The sequence below is a fragment of the Salvelinus namaycush genome, chromosome 27 (genome assembly GCF_016432855.1).
Source record: "Salvelinus namaycush isolate Seneca chromosome 27, SaNama_1.0, whole genome shotgun sequence".
NCBI classification, from domain to species: Eukaryota; Metazoa; Chordata; class Actinopteri; order Salmoniformes; family Salmonidae; genus Salvelinus; species Salvelinus namaycush.
This window is the reverse complement of record NC_052333.1, coordinates 19,392,922-19,404,440: the sequence shown is the minus strand read 5'-3', so window position 1 is coordinate 19,404,440 and position 11,519 is coordinate 19,392,922. Positions and strand designations below refer to the sequence as shown.

General features: G+C 43.1%; 1 protein-coding gene across 1 annotated transcript; it reads right to left on the bottom strand.

The window, feature by feature from the left end:
- Positions 1 to 1,444: 1,444 nt before the first annotated feature.
- Positions 1,445 to 10,687, bottom strand: LOC120022286 (zona pellucida sperm-binding protein 3-like; the record flags this gene model as incomplete). The annotated part of the gene is made up of 10 exons (XM_038966187.1): positions 1,445 to 1,542; positions 1,835 to 1,864; positions 2,483 to 2,676; positions 2,799 to 2,884; positions 3,020 to 3,137; positions 3,414 to 3,591; positions 4,357 to 4,460; positions 4,538 to 4,653; positions 4,733 to 4,938; positions 10,654 to 10,687. Coding segments are annotated over 10 exons (1,164 nt in total), but the record flags the coding sequence as incomplete, so codon positions are not given.
- Positions 10,688 to 11,519: the final 832 nt, after the last annotated feature.

Below are 11,519 nucleotides of genomic sequence, written 5' to 3'. Positions count from 1 at the left end.
TGTTTTTCAGCAACAGGGAGACTAGTCAGGATCAAGGCAAAGATGAACAGAGCAAAGTAGAGATCCTTGACTAAAACCTGCTCAGACTGGGGCAAAGATTTGCCTTCCAACAGGACAATGATCTTACACACAGCCAATGCAGGAGTGACAAGTCTGTCATTGAGTGGTCCAGCCAGAGCACAAGCAAACATCTCTGGAGATGTGCAGTGACACTCCATCCAACCTGAGAGCTTGAGGATCTGCAGAGAAATGGAAACCAAATATAAACTCAAAGCAACATCCTGTCAACTGTTTATTTTTAGCAAACTTAAGTGTATATGTATGAATATAAATTCAGGTAAACTGAACAAGTTCCAGACATGTGACTAACAGAAATGGAATGTGTCCCTGACCAGGGGGGAGGGGGTCAAAAATCAGAAGTCAGTATATGGTGTGGCCACTAGCTGCATAAAGTACTGCAGCGCCTCAGACTGCACCAGATTTGCTGAGAGATGTTACCCCACTCTTCCAGGGTCCTGAAAAGGGGATGTTTCTTTTTGCTGATTTTAGGTGTGCCAAGCTTGTAGTGTTTCCCAAGACAACTTAAGCTGGAATTGCTGCCAAAGGTGCAACAAAGTAATGGGTCTGAAGTTGTTAATGTGATTACATTTGCTTGGTCATGGGTTATTGTGTAGATTGAGGGGGGAAATATCATTTTAGATAAAGCTGTAATGTAAAAAAAAAAAAAAAAAAAAAGGAAAAAGTCAAGGGGTCTGAACCAGCTGCACTTTAACCCCCAAAAACATCTGAAATACTTAAGTGGGCATTCACTTAAATAAAGTAATGTTTCAGTTTACAATTATGCACTACATGCTGGAGTAAATACAGAAATTCATTGGAAAGGTATCTTTAAATAATTTATTCTGAGGTTAACAGTCATCTCGTGTTCATTGTTTTATGAGTTCTGATGAGAGCATGTCTCCTTAGTGTTGTGGTACAGTGGTAGTCCCTTCACTGTTTGAGTGCCTCTTTTCAGCATTGTTCGCCTCACCAGGAGCAGTTGTGGTGCCGAGGTCACTTGGTTGTAGGGTCATCAGGAGTGAGTGTGCTGCTTGGAGTGAAAAATGGGGCCCCCACAGTATTCTATCAACAGAAGAGTTAGTGGATAGTAAAGGGCCATAACTGCTATATGAAACCACAACATCTGACAAAGTCAAAAGCTGATATGTACAAGTGATACTGGCAATTACAGTGTGCAGGTCAACATTTATTGGGATGAGTCTTGTCCTAGAGGCAGAACTGAATGATTCCAGCTAGGTGCACCAGCTGTAAAGTCAAAAGGAAGTTTGTACCAACTGTTCATAATTTAAGGTTATTAGGTGTGGTTAAGGTTAGATAGACTGTGCCCAATAAATGCTGACCTGCTTGCCATAGTGCAGTGTACCACGATCCCAGACATACCCTTTCAATGAGTTCCAATTGTATAGAGATCCTTGTCATATCCAAGGTCTCCAATGGGCTCAGGTGTAGGATTCAACTCAGAGTCTGGGTTGGGCTCCAGATCTGAGAACAGACCATTTAGCACAGAACCTACATGCAATTATCACATGTAAACCAGTAAAGAAACATGACCTCTTTGGGCGATTAGTTCCTGCCTGATGAACCCAGTATATATTTCCAGAGCTAACGAACCCATGCTTGTTGGGCCTGACCCTCGGGCCCACCCACATTTTGGGATTGGGCAAAAGGTCCTGAAATTAAATTTAACATAGCCAGTGTTGGCAGAATTGCTAGCGTGTATGGATATGAAAAGACAAGTGTCTGAAATGGCACCCTTTTCCCATTAGTGCACTACCTTTGACCAGCGCCTCATGGTCAAGGCATCCTGTTGGGAGGCAACAGAGGAACTAAGTCACCACCTTACCCAGTTGACTAAAATAGAAAATAGTAGCTAGCAAGATGGAGCAGAGGTTATTTTTAATTCTGGCATGTCTGCCTCATGATTTGTTGGGAGAGTGTTCTGCTTGAAGGACCCCCCCTTAAAGAATGTCATTGAAGCCAGACCCTAGTCAATGCTCTTGACTAGATGCACTACAAGGATTAAGGGCATGCAATTTCAGACAGTCAAATTACCCCTCTTGAAGTCCATTCCCCTCTTCCAAAGACTGCCAGGTGATACAGGCCTCCTGTCCTCAGTTGGAGAAGGGAAGCCATATATATCGATACCTTCCCTCGTCGTTGGAGATAAAGATGTACTCCGTTTGGTTGTAACCATTATGGGGCCCAAAGTAGCATCCTGGTTCCATACTAAAATAACACATTTTCATTAATCACTGGCAAGATTACCTTCTCACTAACACATTTGCAGTCAAGACAATTTTACTTAGTCTTTCTTCAAATCCCATCTCCTTCACCCATATTGAAGGAAAGGTCCAAAGTACCTCCCCTTGGACACTTCTGCAGTGCATTTTGAGAAGGCAAGAGGAATTAAGATACACTGCACCTTTCTTGGACTTCATCCCACTCCAATGGTCACCAGTGGCTTGAGGTTTGATGCGGTAGCCACGAGGTTCAGGTTGGCTACCGCCTTGTCTTGGACTGAGGGGATGTCGTGCTGGATCGTGATCAACCCCCTTCTGGCCATTCAGGCTTGGACAACGGCCACATTGCAAATCATTCGAGTCGGCAGACCTCCATCTGAAATGTGTAGAAGATACTCATGGACCAAGACCACCACATTTGAACAAATCCTATGGTTATTCCAGTAGATAGCTACTCTTACTGGGCTGTGACCTAAGGAAATAAGTCAGATCTCACACCTGCCATCAATGAAGGAGCATGCCTTGTTGCTAGGCTCTGCATGGTCCATGACAGGGACTGCCATAAGGTGGCATGTGATGTACAGCTGTAGAAACACAACAGGATGAGCAAACAAAATGCAGAAACCCAGTAGCCTACATAACAGCTGTTAGTTATGTTACTGTAGCATCATGTATCAGCTACAGTACCCATAATGCTCAACATCTGGTACTGCCCTCACCTCTGCCCTGTCCTCCTGATAGAACCTAAAGGCATCAATGTGGAACTGGAGCTTGTCATCCTGGGTTCTATGCATGAACCCAGAGTTGGAGCCAGGCAGCTGGGAATCCACCAAGCACCTGTAGGTGAGATATATAAACAGCCCATAGAGCAGACTCATCTGTGCCATTACAGCGTCTGACAGCATGGGCAGCGGCATTGAGGCGACAAACCGTAGAAGTCCCCACCCAGTTGACTACTTTCAAATGGCACCATCATGGTGGAAGCCCTCAATGGCACTGCTCATGACAAGACTGCCTTTTGACCTCAAGAGGCCTCTATCATTCTCCATGGGCCAGCCAGAGAATATTCATTCTAGGTAGCCGATTTAGTTTAGGCAGTTCCCTCTTGCTTACCCATCATGCTCAATGAAGACGTATCTGGGGACAGAGTTGCTATCAGGGTCCAGTGTGGCCACGCAGCTGCTAACAAAGACCCTGAGCCTGGAGTGGTGAGCAACCCTGACAGACACCTCAATGTTGATGGGATCACCCAGGAAGTAGACTCCAGAACCCCGCTCATAGAGCCAGTCACCTGGGCAGAAATGACAGAAGGTTATCCCAATTGACTGAAGGAACTTAACATTATTCCTTATAGTCCAAGGCCATTAAATGTCATTTGCCTCTAAAATAGGCTCTGGCAGCCATAAACTTGATCTAAATGTGAATCACAATGTGTTCAAGAAAAGTTAAGCCCTACTCATTAAACAAAAAAAATTACTGCACACCTTTTTAACAGTTGTAGCTGACAGCATTTCAGTGACAACACATTTGTGGAGTCAGTCTTCCGTTAACAGGTGTTCAGAGATGCAGATAGCCAGAGGTGTACCTCTGCTAATTGCTATACATTTTCCATTAATAAGCGCAGTAACATGAAAATGTCAGTGTGGGAAACCTAATCCTATAAAATAGTAATATGTCTGTTTTGAAAAATATTCCTTATGTTCCCAAACCGGACCGCAAGCAATGAGTTAAAGTTAACGAGCATCAAGGCACTTAAAAAAACTGCCCTGGACAGAATATTATAGTCAAGAGGCGCTAATAGTTAGCATCTATGAATGGGTTAAAAGGTCCATGAAGGAGTTTGTAAACAGGTCCATAGTTAGTAGGCTAATTGTTTAACGTTGCAGATAGAAAGATCAATAATTAAAGTGATGTCTGATGAGATTCTGTATTTAGCTTGTCTAAGGATCAATTGTACTACACCAACCAAACATCTGGGAGAGCACGATGGTCTAATTATCTGAACTTTCAACAAGGTTGTGTCTTGCTCAATGCAGCCCAGAATGTATATACCCACTTGTCATAAACTTCAAGGAGAACTGCAGGGTGTCTTCAGCAGACACTGTGGCGCTGAAGGGGATCCAGGTCGGCTGGAGGGGGCCACTCTCTGAACTGTACTTCCTGAAACAAAAAGTAGTCTGGCAAGCAAACCAATAGGGACACAGTCATGATTTTTTAACAGTATAACCTAAACTCACCTTTCATAATGACAAGCAATTGGGATTACAGCACCATCCATTCGAATAACCCCATCTGGTGTGGCTCTGGGTGTATATCTGAGGTGGTTTGTATAGATCATGGAGTCTTTGTTCATCTGTGGATTCACAAAGTAGAATTTAAACAGAAGGTTGTTTTAAGAAGTCAGCTACTGAAACAACATTAACCATAATTACCAAACGCTTGGTTCCACAGTCCGATAGCGCTGCCAATATTCTGTACTCATCTCCGGCTGCTGAAGCCCTGCAGGTCTCTTTGTCTTGTTCAACTCCAAGTCGCAGGTCATCCATGTCAATAAGAATACCGAGTTTAAACAGATCAGCCTTAACAACTATGTCCATGTAGTCTGAATGGCACTTCACATCGACCGTTTCCACTCGAACTGGTCTGGAAACTGTTTGTTGGTGAAGTTGAAGCTGTTTAAAAGGCAGACGATCGCCAAATTGTGGCATTCGGCTTGGAAGATGTTGCCATGTGCCAGTGCTGTAAATAAGTGAAAAAGCAGGAGAGATTAAGTTTTCCACCAGTAAAAACAAAACTAGTTGCTTTGGAAATAGCCAGAGCTTGTTTGCCATTATGAGTCCCATGCCAACAACTAAAGTGAACCTGTAAATTAGAGCGCAATGTGCCTCTGCTATGCTACAATTGATGAAACTGAGGTAGCTTTATTAAACCACCTTCCAGGCTGCAAACCTGGGCTAGATTAGGCCCTAATTGGGCTTTGCATCTGATTAGTCAAACTATTTGCATGCATGTTCGGCGCGTTCCTCTGCCAAATTGACTCATACCAGAACTTACAAAGCCTGGATAGGTATTTCACGTATCAGCTAACACATCATATGTTATAGAAATCTGTCAGTCGATGACACCATTGATGACACGTCACGCAACCATTGGATGGATGCATGCAACTTCTGAGCAGGGGAAGGCTACCATTACGCTTCGATCCCACCAACAGTGTCTCTGCATTTTGTTACACGAGAATTACATTAATTTCCAATGAAACGCTGCGTTTGCCTTGCAGCATTGCGTTGCAGAGACACTGTATGAATAGACAGCTTGACAGAAATGGTAACAGAAGGTGAATGTTGAACTTTTGTTACATACATATCCAGATGATGCTGCGTAGTGTTTTGTGCTAACACTGTCGGTGTGTTGGAAGCTATCTGTGATGTTCCAGATTGGCTGAGGTCGCGCTCAAACATTGCCTGTATCAACCAATGGTTGCTAACACGTTATCGACTGTGCCGTTTAGGTGATAGGTAAAATACCTATCCAGGCGTTATAAGATCTGACATGCGTCAGTAACGCCTGGGCAGAGGAATGTGCTCTACGTGTTCTCAGGAACCACATCCATATGATACATCAATCTTCTGAGCTGTGCAACACGACTGCAATAAAGATGACCCGTGCTATATTGATGATTTGTCACCACAGATAGTTTGTTTACATTTCTACCACTGTGGCTAGATGGAGTAGGCCTAAAGCTCTATCTATGGGTCTTGTCGGGGACAACAGTTGTTGACAACTGTAGCATTGTAGCTAAACCTAATCCTTTTCCTAACCTTAACCTAATTTTCCTAACCTGCTACATCAATTCACCTAATCTGCTGCGATAGTTCTTCTAACATGCTGACCTGACCGGACACGTCGCGTGCGCGAGCGTCACAAAATAAATTTTGAAATCCATGTTATTCAATTATTGCACCCACACTGCTCGCGTGCGCCGCCAACGAGCGTCTGCGTTACCAAGGGCTAAAATAGAAGTCATGCCTATTTATGATGCAGTCATCCCTATTTATGCAGTCATTCCTATTCATGCTGAAAGTCCTGCCTCTCCCATCTCCTCATTGGTTATTAGAAGCAGGTACCCACGTGCCATCTCCTCATTGGTTATACCCACGTGGGTGATTGAAAGACGAACTTTGTTGCCGGTTGTCGTGATAATACTATGAAAGTTTAGATGCCATCACCATATAAATTCAAAGATGATAAAGCCTGGAAGGAGGAGAGATGACTAGAAACGATTTGGTTGGCTGTTTTGTGTGGATTAATTGTCGGAGTAGAGGTCCTTGTGCATTTCAGGTAAAATAACAACTCAATGTTTATATCCCAGGACAAATTAGCTAGCAACAGCAAGCTAGCTAAATAGGACAAATTAACGTTAGCTAGCAAGTGCAAGCTAACTAGCTAAATTGCCATAAATGTTTAATGCTTTTCGACCTGTCCCCAAATTAATGTCATTGGTTCAGTTTGTTTTGATATTTTAACCTGCGTGTCGTGATCGTGTCTGGTGTGGGGAGGCAAAATAAATGTATGCACGATAGCGCAAGGTGGCGCACACGCGCAGCCGGTTTGGGTTCGGTGTAACCTGCCACGTTAATTATTCGAACCTGCTATGTAAACAAACCATATGTGCCGACAAATCATTAATATTGCTTTCTTTGATGCCAAGTTGCTTTCAAATCCCGAACTCTACTCGTCACCTTATTGACGAATGTCCTTTTCATAATACCTGAACGGTTGCGCAGCAGGTAGGAATGAGGAAATAAACAGATACCATAGGCACAGGATCGAGTACTGGCTATGTTCGGAGAAAAAAAAATCTGTGAAACCACACTGTCTGCAGTTCTGCACATTAATGTTCAAATAATTCGTTTTATTTAGTGTTGCCTATGCCTTGTCTTCAGCATCCTAAATATTACCCCAGATGCACAGTTTAAAAAATTGTGAACCGGGAGGCAAAGGGTATGCAGCATGTGGGATGGGATGGGATGGGAACAGGGACGGAGCCAGAGGGGTAGACACCCCTGACATCTGATTGGCCACCCCAGGTGCCACCCCAAAATTTCATTTGCTACTGGCAGTTTGATGCTGATTGACATCCTCTTTCACCTCTTGTTGAAAGAAGCATTTATTTTGACGTTCGGCGGTGCGTTTTTCAAATCGAGGAAGAGGAAGAGAGAATATTAATGTTGTTTGCGAGATACAGAAGAAGAAGAAGAACATACAGAAGAAGAGTGAATATTTCCACAGCTCCATGAGCTCTTTTCGCGAGTGTCGAAAACATCATATTTTAAGGAAGTTTTAAGGTTTAGCATTAGGTTTAGGGTTCCTGAACAACTTGTATGAAAGTTGAGTCACTGTGTAAGTTAACGTTAGACCTTTGACTCCATTAACAGACAGTTAATCAGATAAGAGAGATCGGTTCCCAATTTAGCCTAACATTATGTTTACATCTGTGCTAGTAATACACGCATAGGCAGTGCAGTGTCGTAACTTACAGTATACAAATGTTTAGCTAATGTGGGGTAACTACCGGTAGTAGGCTACAGCTGTCAGTGTTCAGCAAGTTAACATTCATCAATTTGAAATCCATTAACTCAGTTAGATTTTCGTACTTGACCTCAAAACGAACAATTGTTATTATCAATCTGTTAACGTTACTCAAAACTTTACCACAATTTGCAGATAGCCTGTTTGCTATCATAAAGGTGTAAGAAATCATAACTAGTTAAATTACTTACTGCAGAGTAGGACTAGCCATGATCTAACTAGTAACTTAGACTGGTAGTTGATTTTAAGGTACAGTTATGATAATGGGGATTTGTAATTAAGATTGAGATTGGACTAAAATGTGGGTAATTGGATGCTTAGATGTAACCATAGACTGTCTTATTTTTGCATAGGGTCAACTAAACATGAAAGAAAGGGAGAGATATCAGACTTCTGTTCCAAAAGGACACAATGGCAGGCCAGGCCTATACTTTAAACTACACATTTTAGTTAGCAGCTGTTAGTTTCGAATCTTGTGGATCCCTTAATTATACATGTTCATAGAGATATGACACATTATTTAATGTGTATTTCAGACATTTCAAGATCCAGAGAAGATGGTCCTGTACAGCCGTGTTAGAAAACATTTCCAGAACTCAGCATGGTACTAGGAAAAGGGCTTTCAACAGTTCCTGGTATAAGGACAATTCATGGCTTGAATATTCTGTAATTCAAGATTCGACTTATTGTTTCGCCTGTAGGCATTTTTCTCTGCCCAATACACCTGAATCTGCCTTCACATCACAGTCAGGGTTTTGTAACTGGAAAAAGATTCTGGTTTGAACCTCCATTCGAAGGCAGAGCATCATATCAATGCTATGTATGCTTGGAATCGGCATAAAAGGGCTATTGACAGCAACTCATAAATGTTAGATGTCATAAATGAGAGTGGAGGAAAACTGTACTTACATTAAAACAATTGCACATTGCACAGGGTTATATCCTTCCTGTTTGGCCCTGTCCGGGGGTATCATCGGATGGGGCCACAGTGTCTCCTGACCCCTCCTGTCTCAGCCTCCAGTATTTATGCTGCAGTAGTTTATGTGTCGGGGGGCTAGGGTCAGTTTGTTATATCTGGAGTACTTCTCCTGTCTTATCCGGTGTCCTGTGTGAATTTAAGTATGCTCTCCCTAATTCTCTCTTTCTCTCTTTCTTTCTCTCTTGGAGGACCTGAGCCCTAGGACCATGCCTCAGGACTACCTGGCATGATGACTCCTTGCTGTGGCCAGTCCACCTGGCCGTGCTGCTGCTCCAGTTTCAACTGTTCTGCCTGCGGCTATGGAACCCTGACCTGTTCACCGGACGTGCTACCTGTCCCAGACCTGCTGTTTTCAACTCTCTAGAGACAGCAGGAGCGGTAGAGATACTCTTAATGATCGGCTATGAAAAGCCAACTGACATTTACTCCTGAGGTGCTGACTTGCTGCACCCTCGACAACTACTGTGATTATTATTATTTGACCATGCTGGTCATTTATGAACATTTGAACATCTTGGCCATGTTCTGTTATAATCTCCACCCGGCACAGCCAGAAGAGGACTGGCCACCCCTCATAGCCTGGTGCCTCTCTAGGTTTCTTCCTAGGTTTTGGCCTTTCTAGGAAGTTTTTCCTAGCCACCGTGCTTCTACACCTGCATTGCTTGCTGTTTGGGGTTTTAGGCTGGGTTTCTGTACAGCACTTTGAGATATCAGCTGATGTAAGAAGGGCTATATAAATACATTTGATTTGATTTGATACTACTATTAACTGCCACTCAAAATATAGTGCAGAGAGGTCATCGTGAGTCTGATGACTCTCACAACAAGGGTAATATTTTGACAATCTTGGAAGAAATAGCAAAGCATGACCCTCTCATAGAGAAAAGGATGAATGCATGTGGCAATGCTAAGTACACAAGCCACCAAATCCAGAACAAAGTTCTTGAGGGCTGAGCTGAGATGGTACAACGTGAAATAATAAGAGAAGTAAAAGAAAGTGACGTTTTTAGTGTAATTGCAGATGAAACCAAAGATTAAAAAAAAAAAATAATAACAAATGTCTTTAGTTGTGAGGTACTATTACAACAGGGACATCCACAAAAGCTTTTTTACACTTTCAGTCAGCTGAAAGCATAGATGCAGCAGATCTCACAAAAATGATAATTGATTGCCTTGAAAAACATGGTCTGGACTACAGAAATAATCTTGTGGGGCAAGGCTTTGATGGTGCAGCCGTCATGAGCGGAAAGCCTTCTGGTGTGTCTGCACGGATTAAAAACAGTGTAAGATTTGCATTTTATGTGCACTGTAATTCACATTGTTTGAATTTGGTTCTTGTCGATGCTGTAAAATCAGTGCCTGAGGCAGTTAACTTTTCTGCTCTCCTGCAGAAGCTTTATAACTTTGTATCTGGCTCGTATGTTCATCTCAAGTAGCTGGCAGTTCAGAAAGAGCTGTATCCACAGCAGCAGCCCAGGGAACTACAGAGACTGTTCTGCCTGCGGCTATGGAACCCTGACCTGTTCACCGGACGAGCTGCCTTGTCCCGGACCTGCTGTTTTTGGCACTCTCTCTCTACTGCTGTCTCTAACTCTGAATGATCGGCTATGAAAAGCAACTGACATTTACTCCTGAGGTGCTGACCTGTTGCACCCTCTACAACCACTGTGATTATAATTATTTGACCCTGCTGGTCATCTATGAACATTTGAATACCTTGGCCATGTACTGTTATAATCTCCACCCGGCACGGCCAGAAGAGGACTGGCCACCCCTCAGAGCCTGGTTCCTCTCTAGGTTTCTTCCTAGTTTCCCGCCTTTCTAGGGAGTTTTTCCTAGCCACCGTGCTTCTACATCTGCATTGCTTGCTGTTTGGGGTTTTAGGCTGGGTTTCTGTATAGCACTTTTTGACATCGGCTGATGTAAAAAGGTCTTTATAAATACATTTGATTGATTGATTGACTTACGGATCTAAGGTGGGCATATCTGCATGCCGTAATTTGAGGGACAGGCTTCCAGCAGTTCTGAGAGTGCTACAGGATATCATACTTGAAAGTAGTGGTGATAGATCAGTGGAGGCAAGGGGCTTTCTTTCTCAGATAGATTTACATTTCATAGGACTTTTGGTTACCTTTTGTAAAGTGCTTGGTGATGCCAAATGTCTTTCTGACATGCTCCAATCAAGCTCTCTTGACCTAGCAAGGGCTGTGGATCTAGTAGGTGCCCTTACAGACACATTACAGGACTACAGAAGTGAGGGTTACTTTGGAGAACTATGGAAAGAGGTTGAAGCGATTGCAGAGCACTGCAAAATAAGTGTACAAACAGTGTGTAAAAGACAGCCTAAAACAAGCTTAAGATTTCACGACTCATTGATGATGAGCACTGTAGGACTGAAAAATAGTGACCAAAGCGATGGTGAGAGCTTCCAAAGAGCTATCTTTTATCAGGTGCTTGACAGTCTCACAGCTGAGCTGTGAGGCGTTTGTCAAAGAAGAATTACGAGATAATGCAAGGGGTCCAGTCTCTCAACCCAAAGAGTACAACATTCCTGAATGAGGAGCCTCTGTTTGTCTTTGCTCAGACCTTTGAGTCAGATTTAGAGGACCTCAAACATGAGGTTAATCAAACCAAGCGGCTTCTTGATA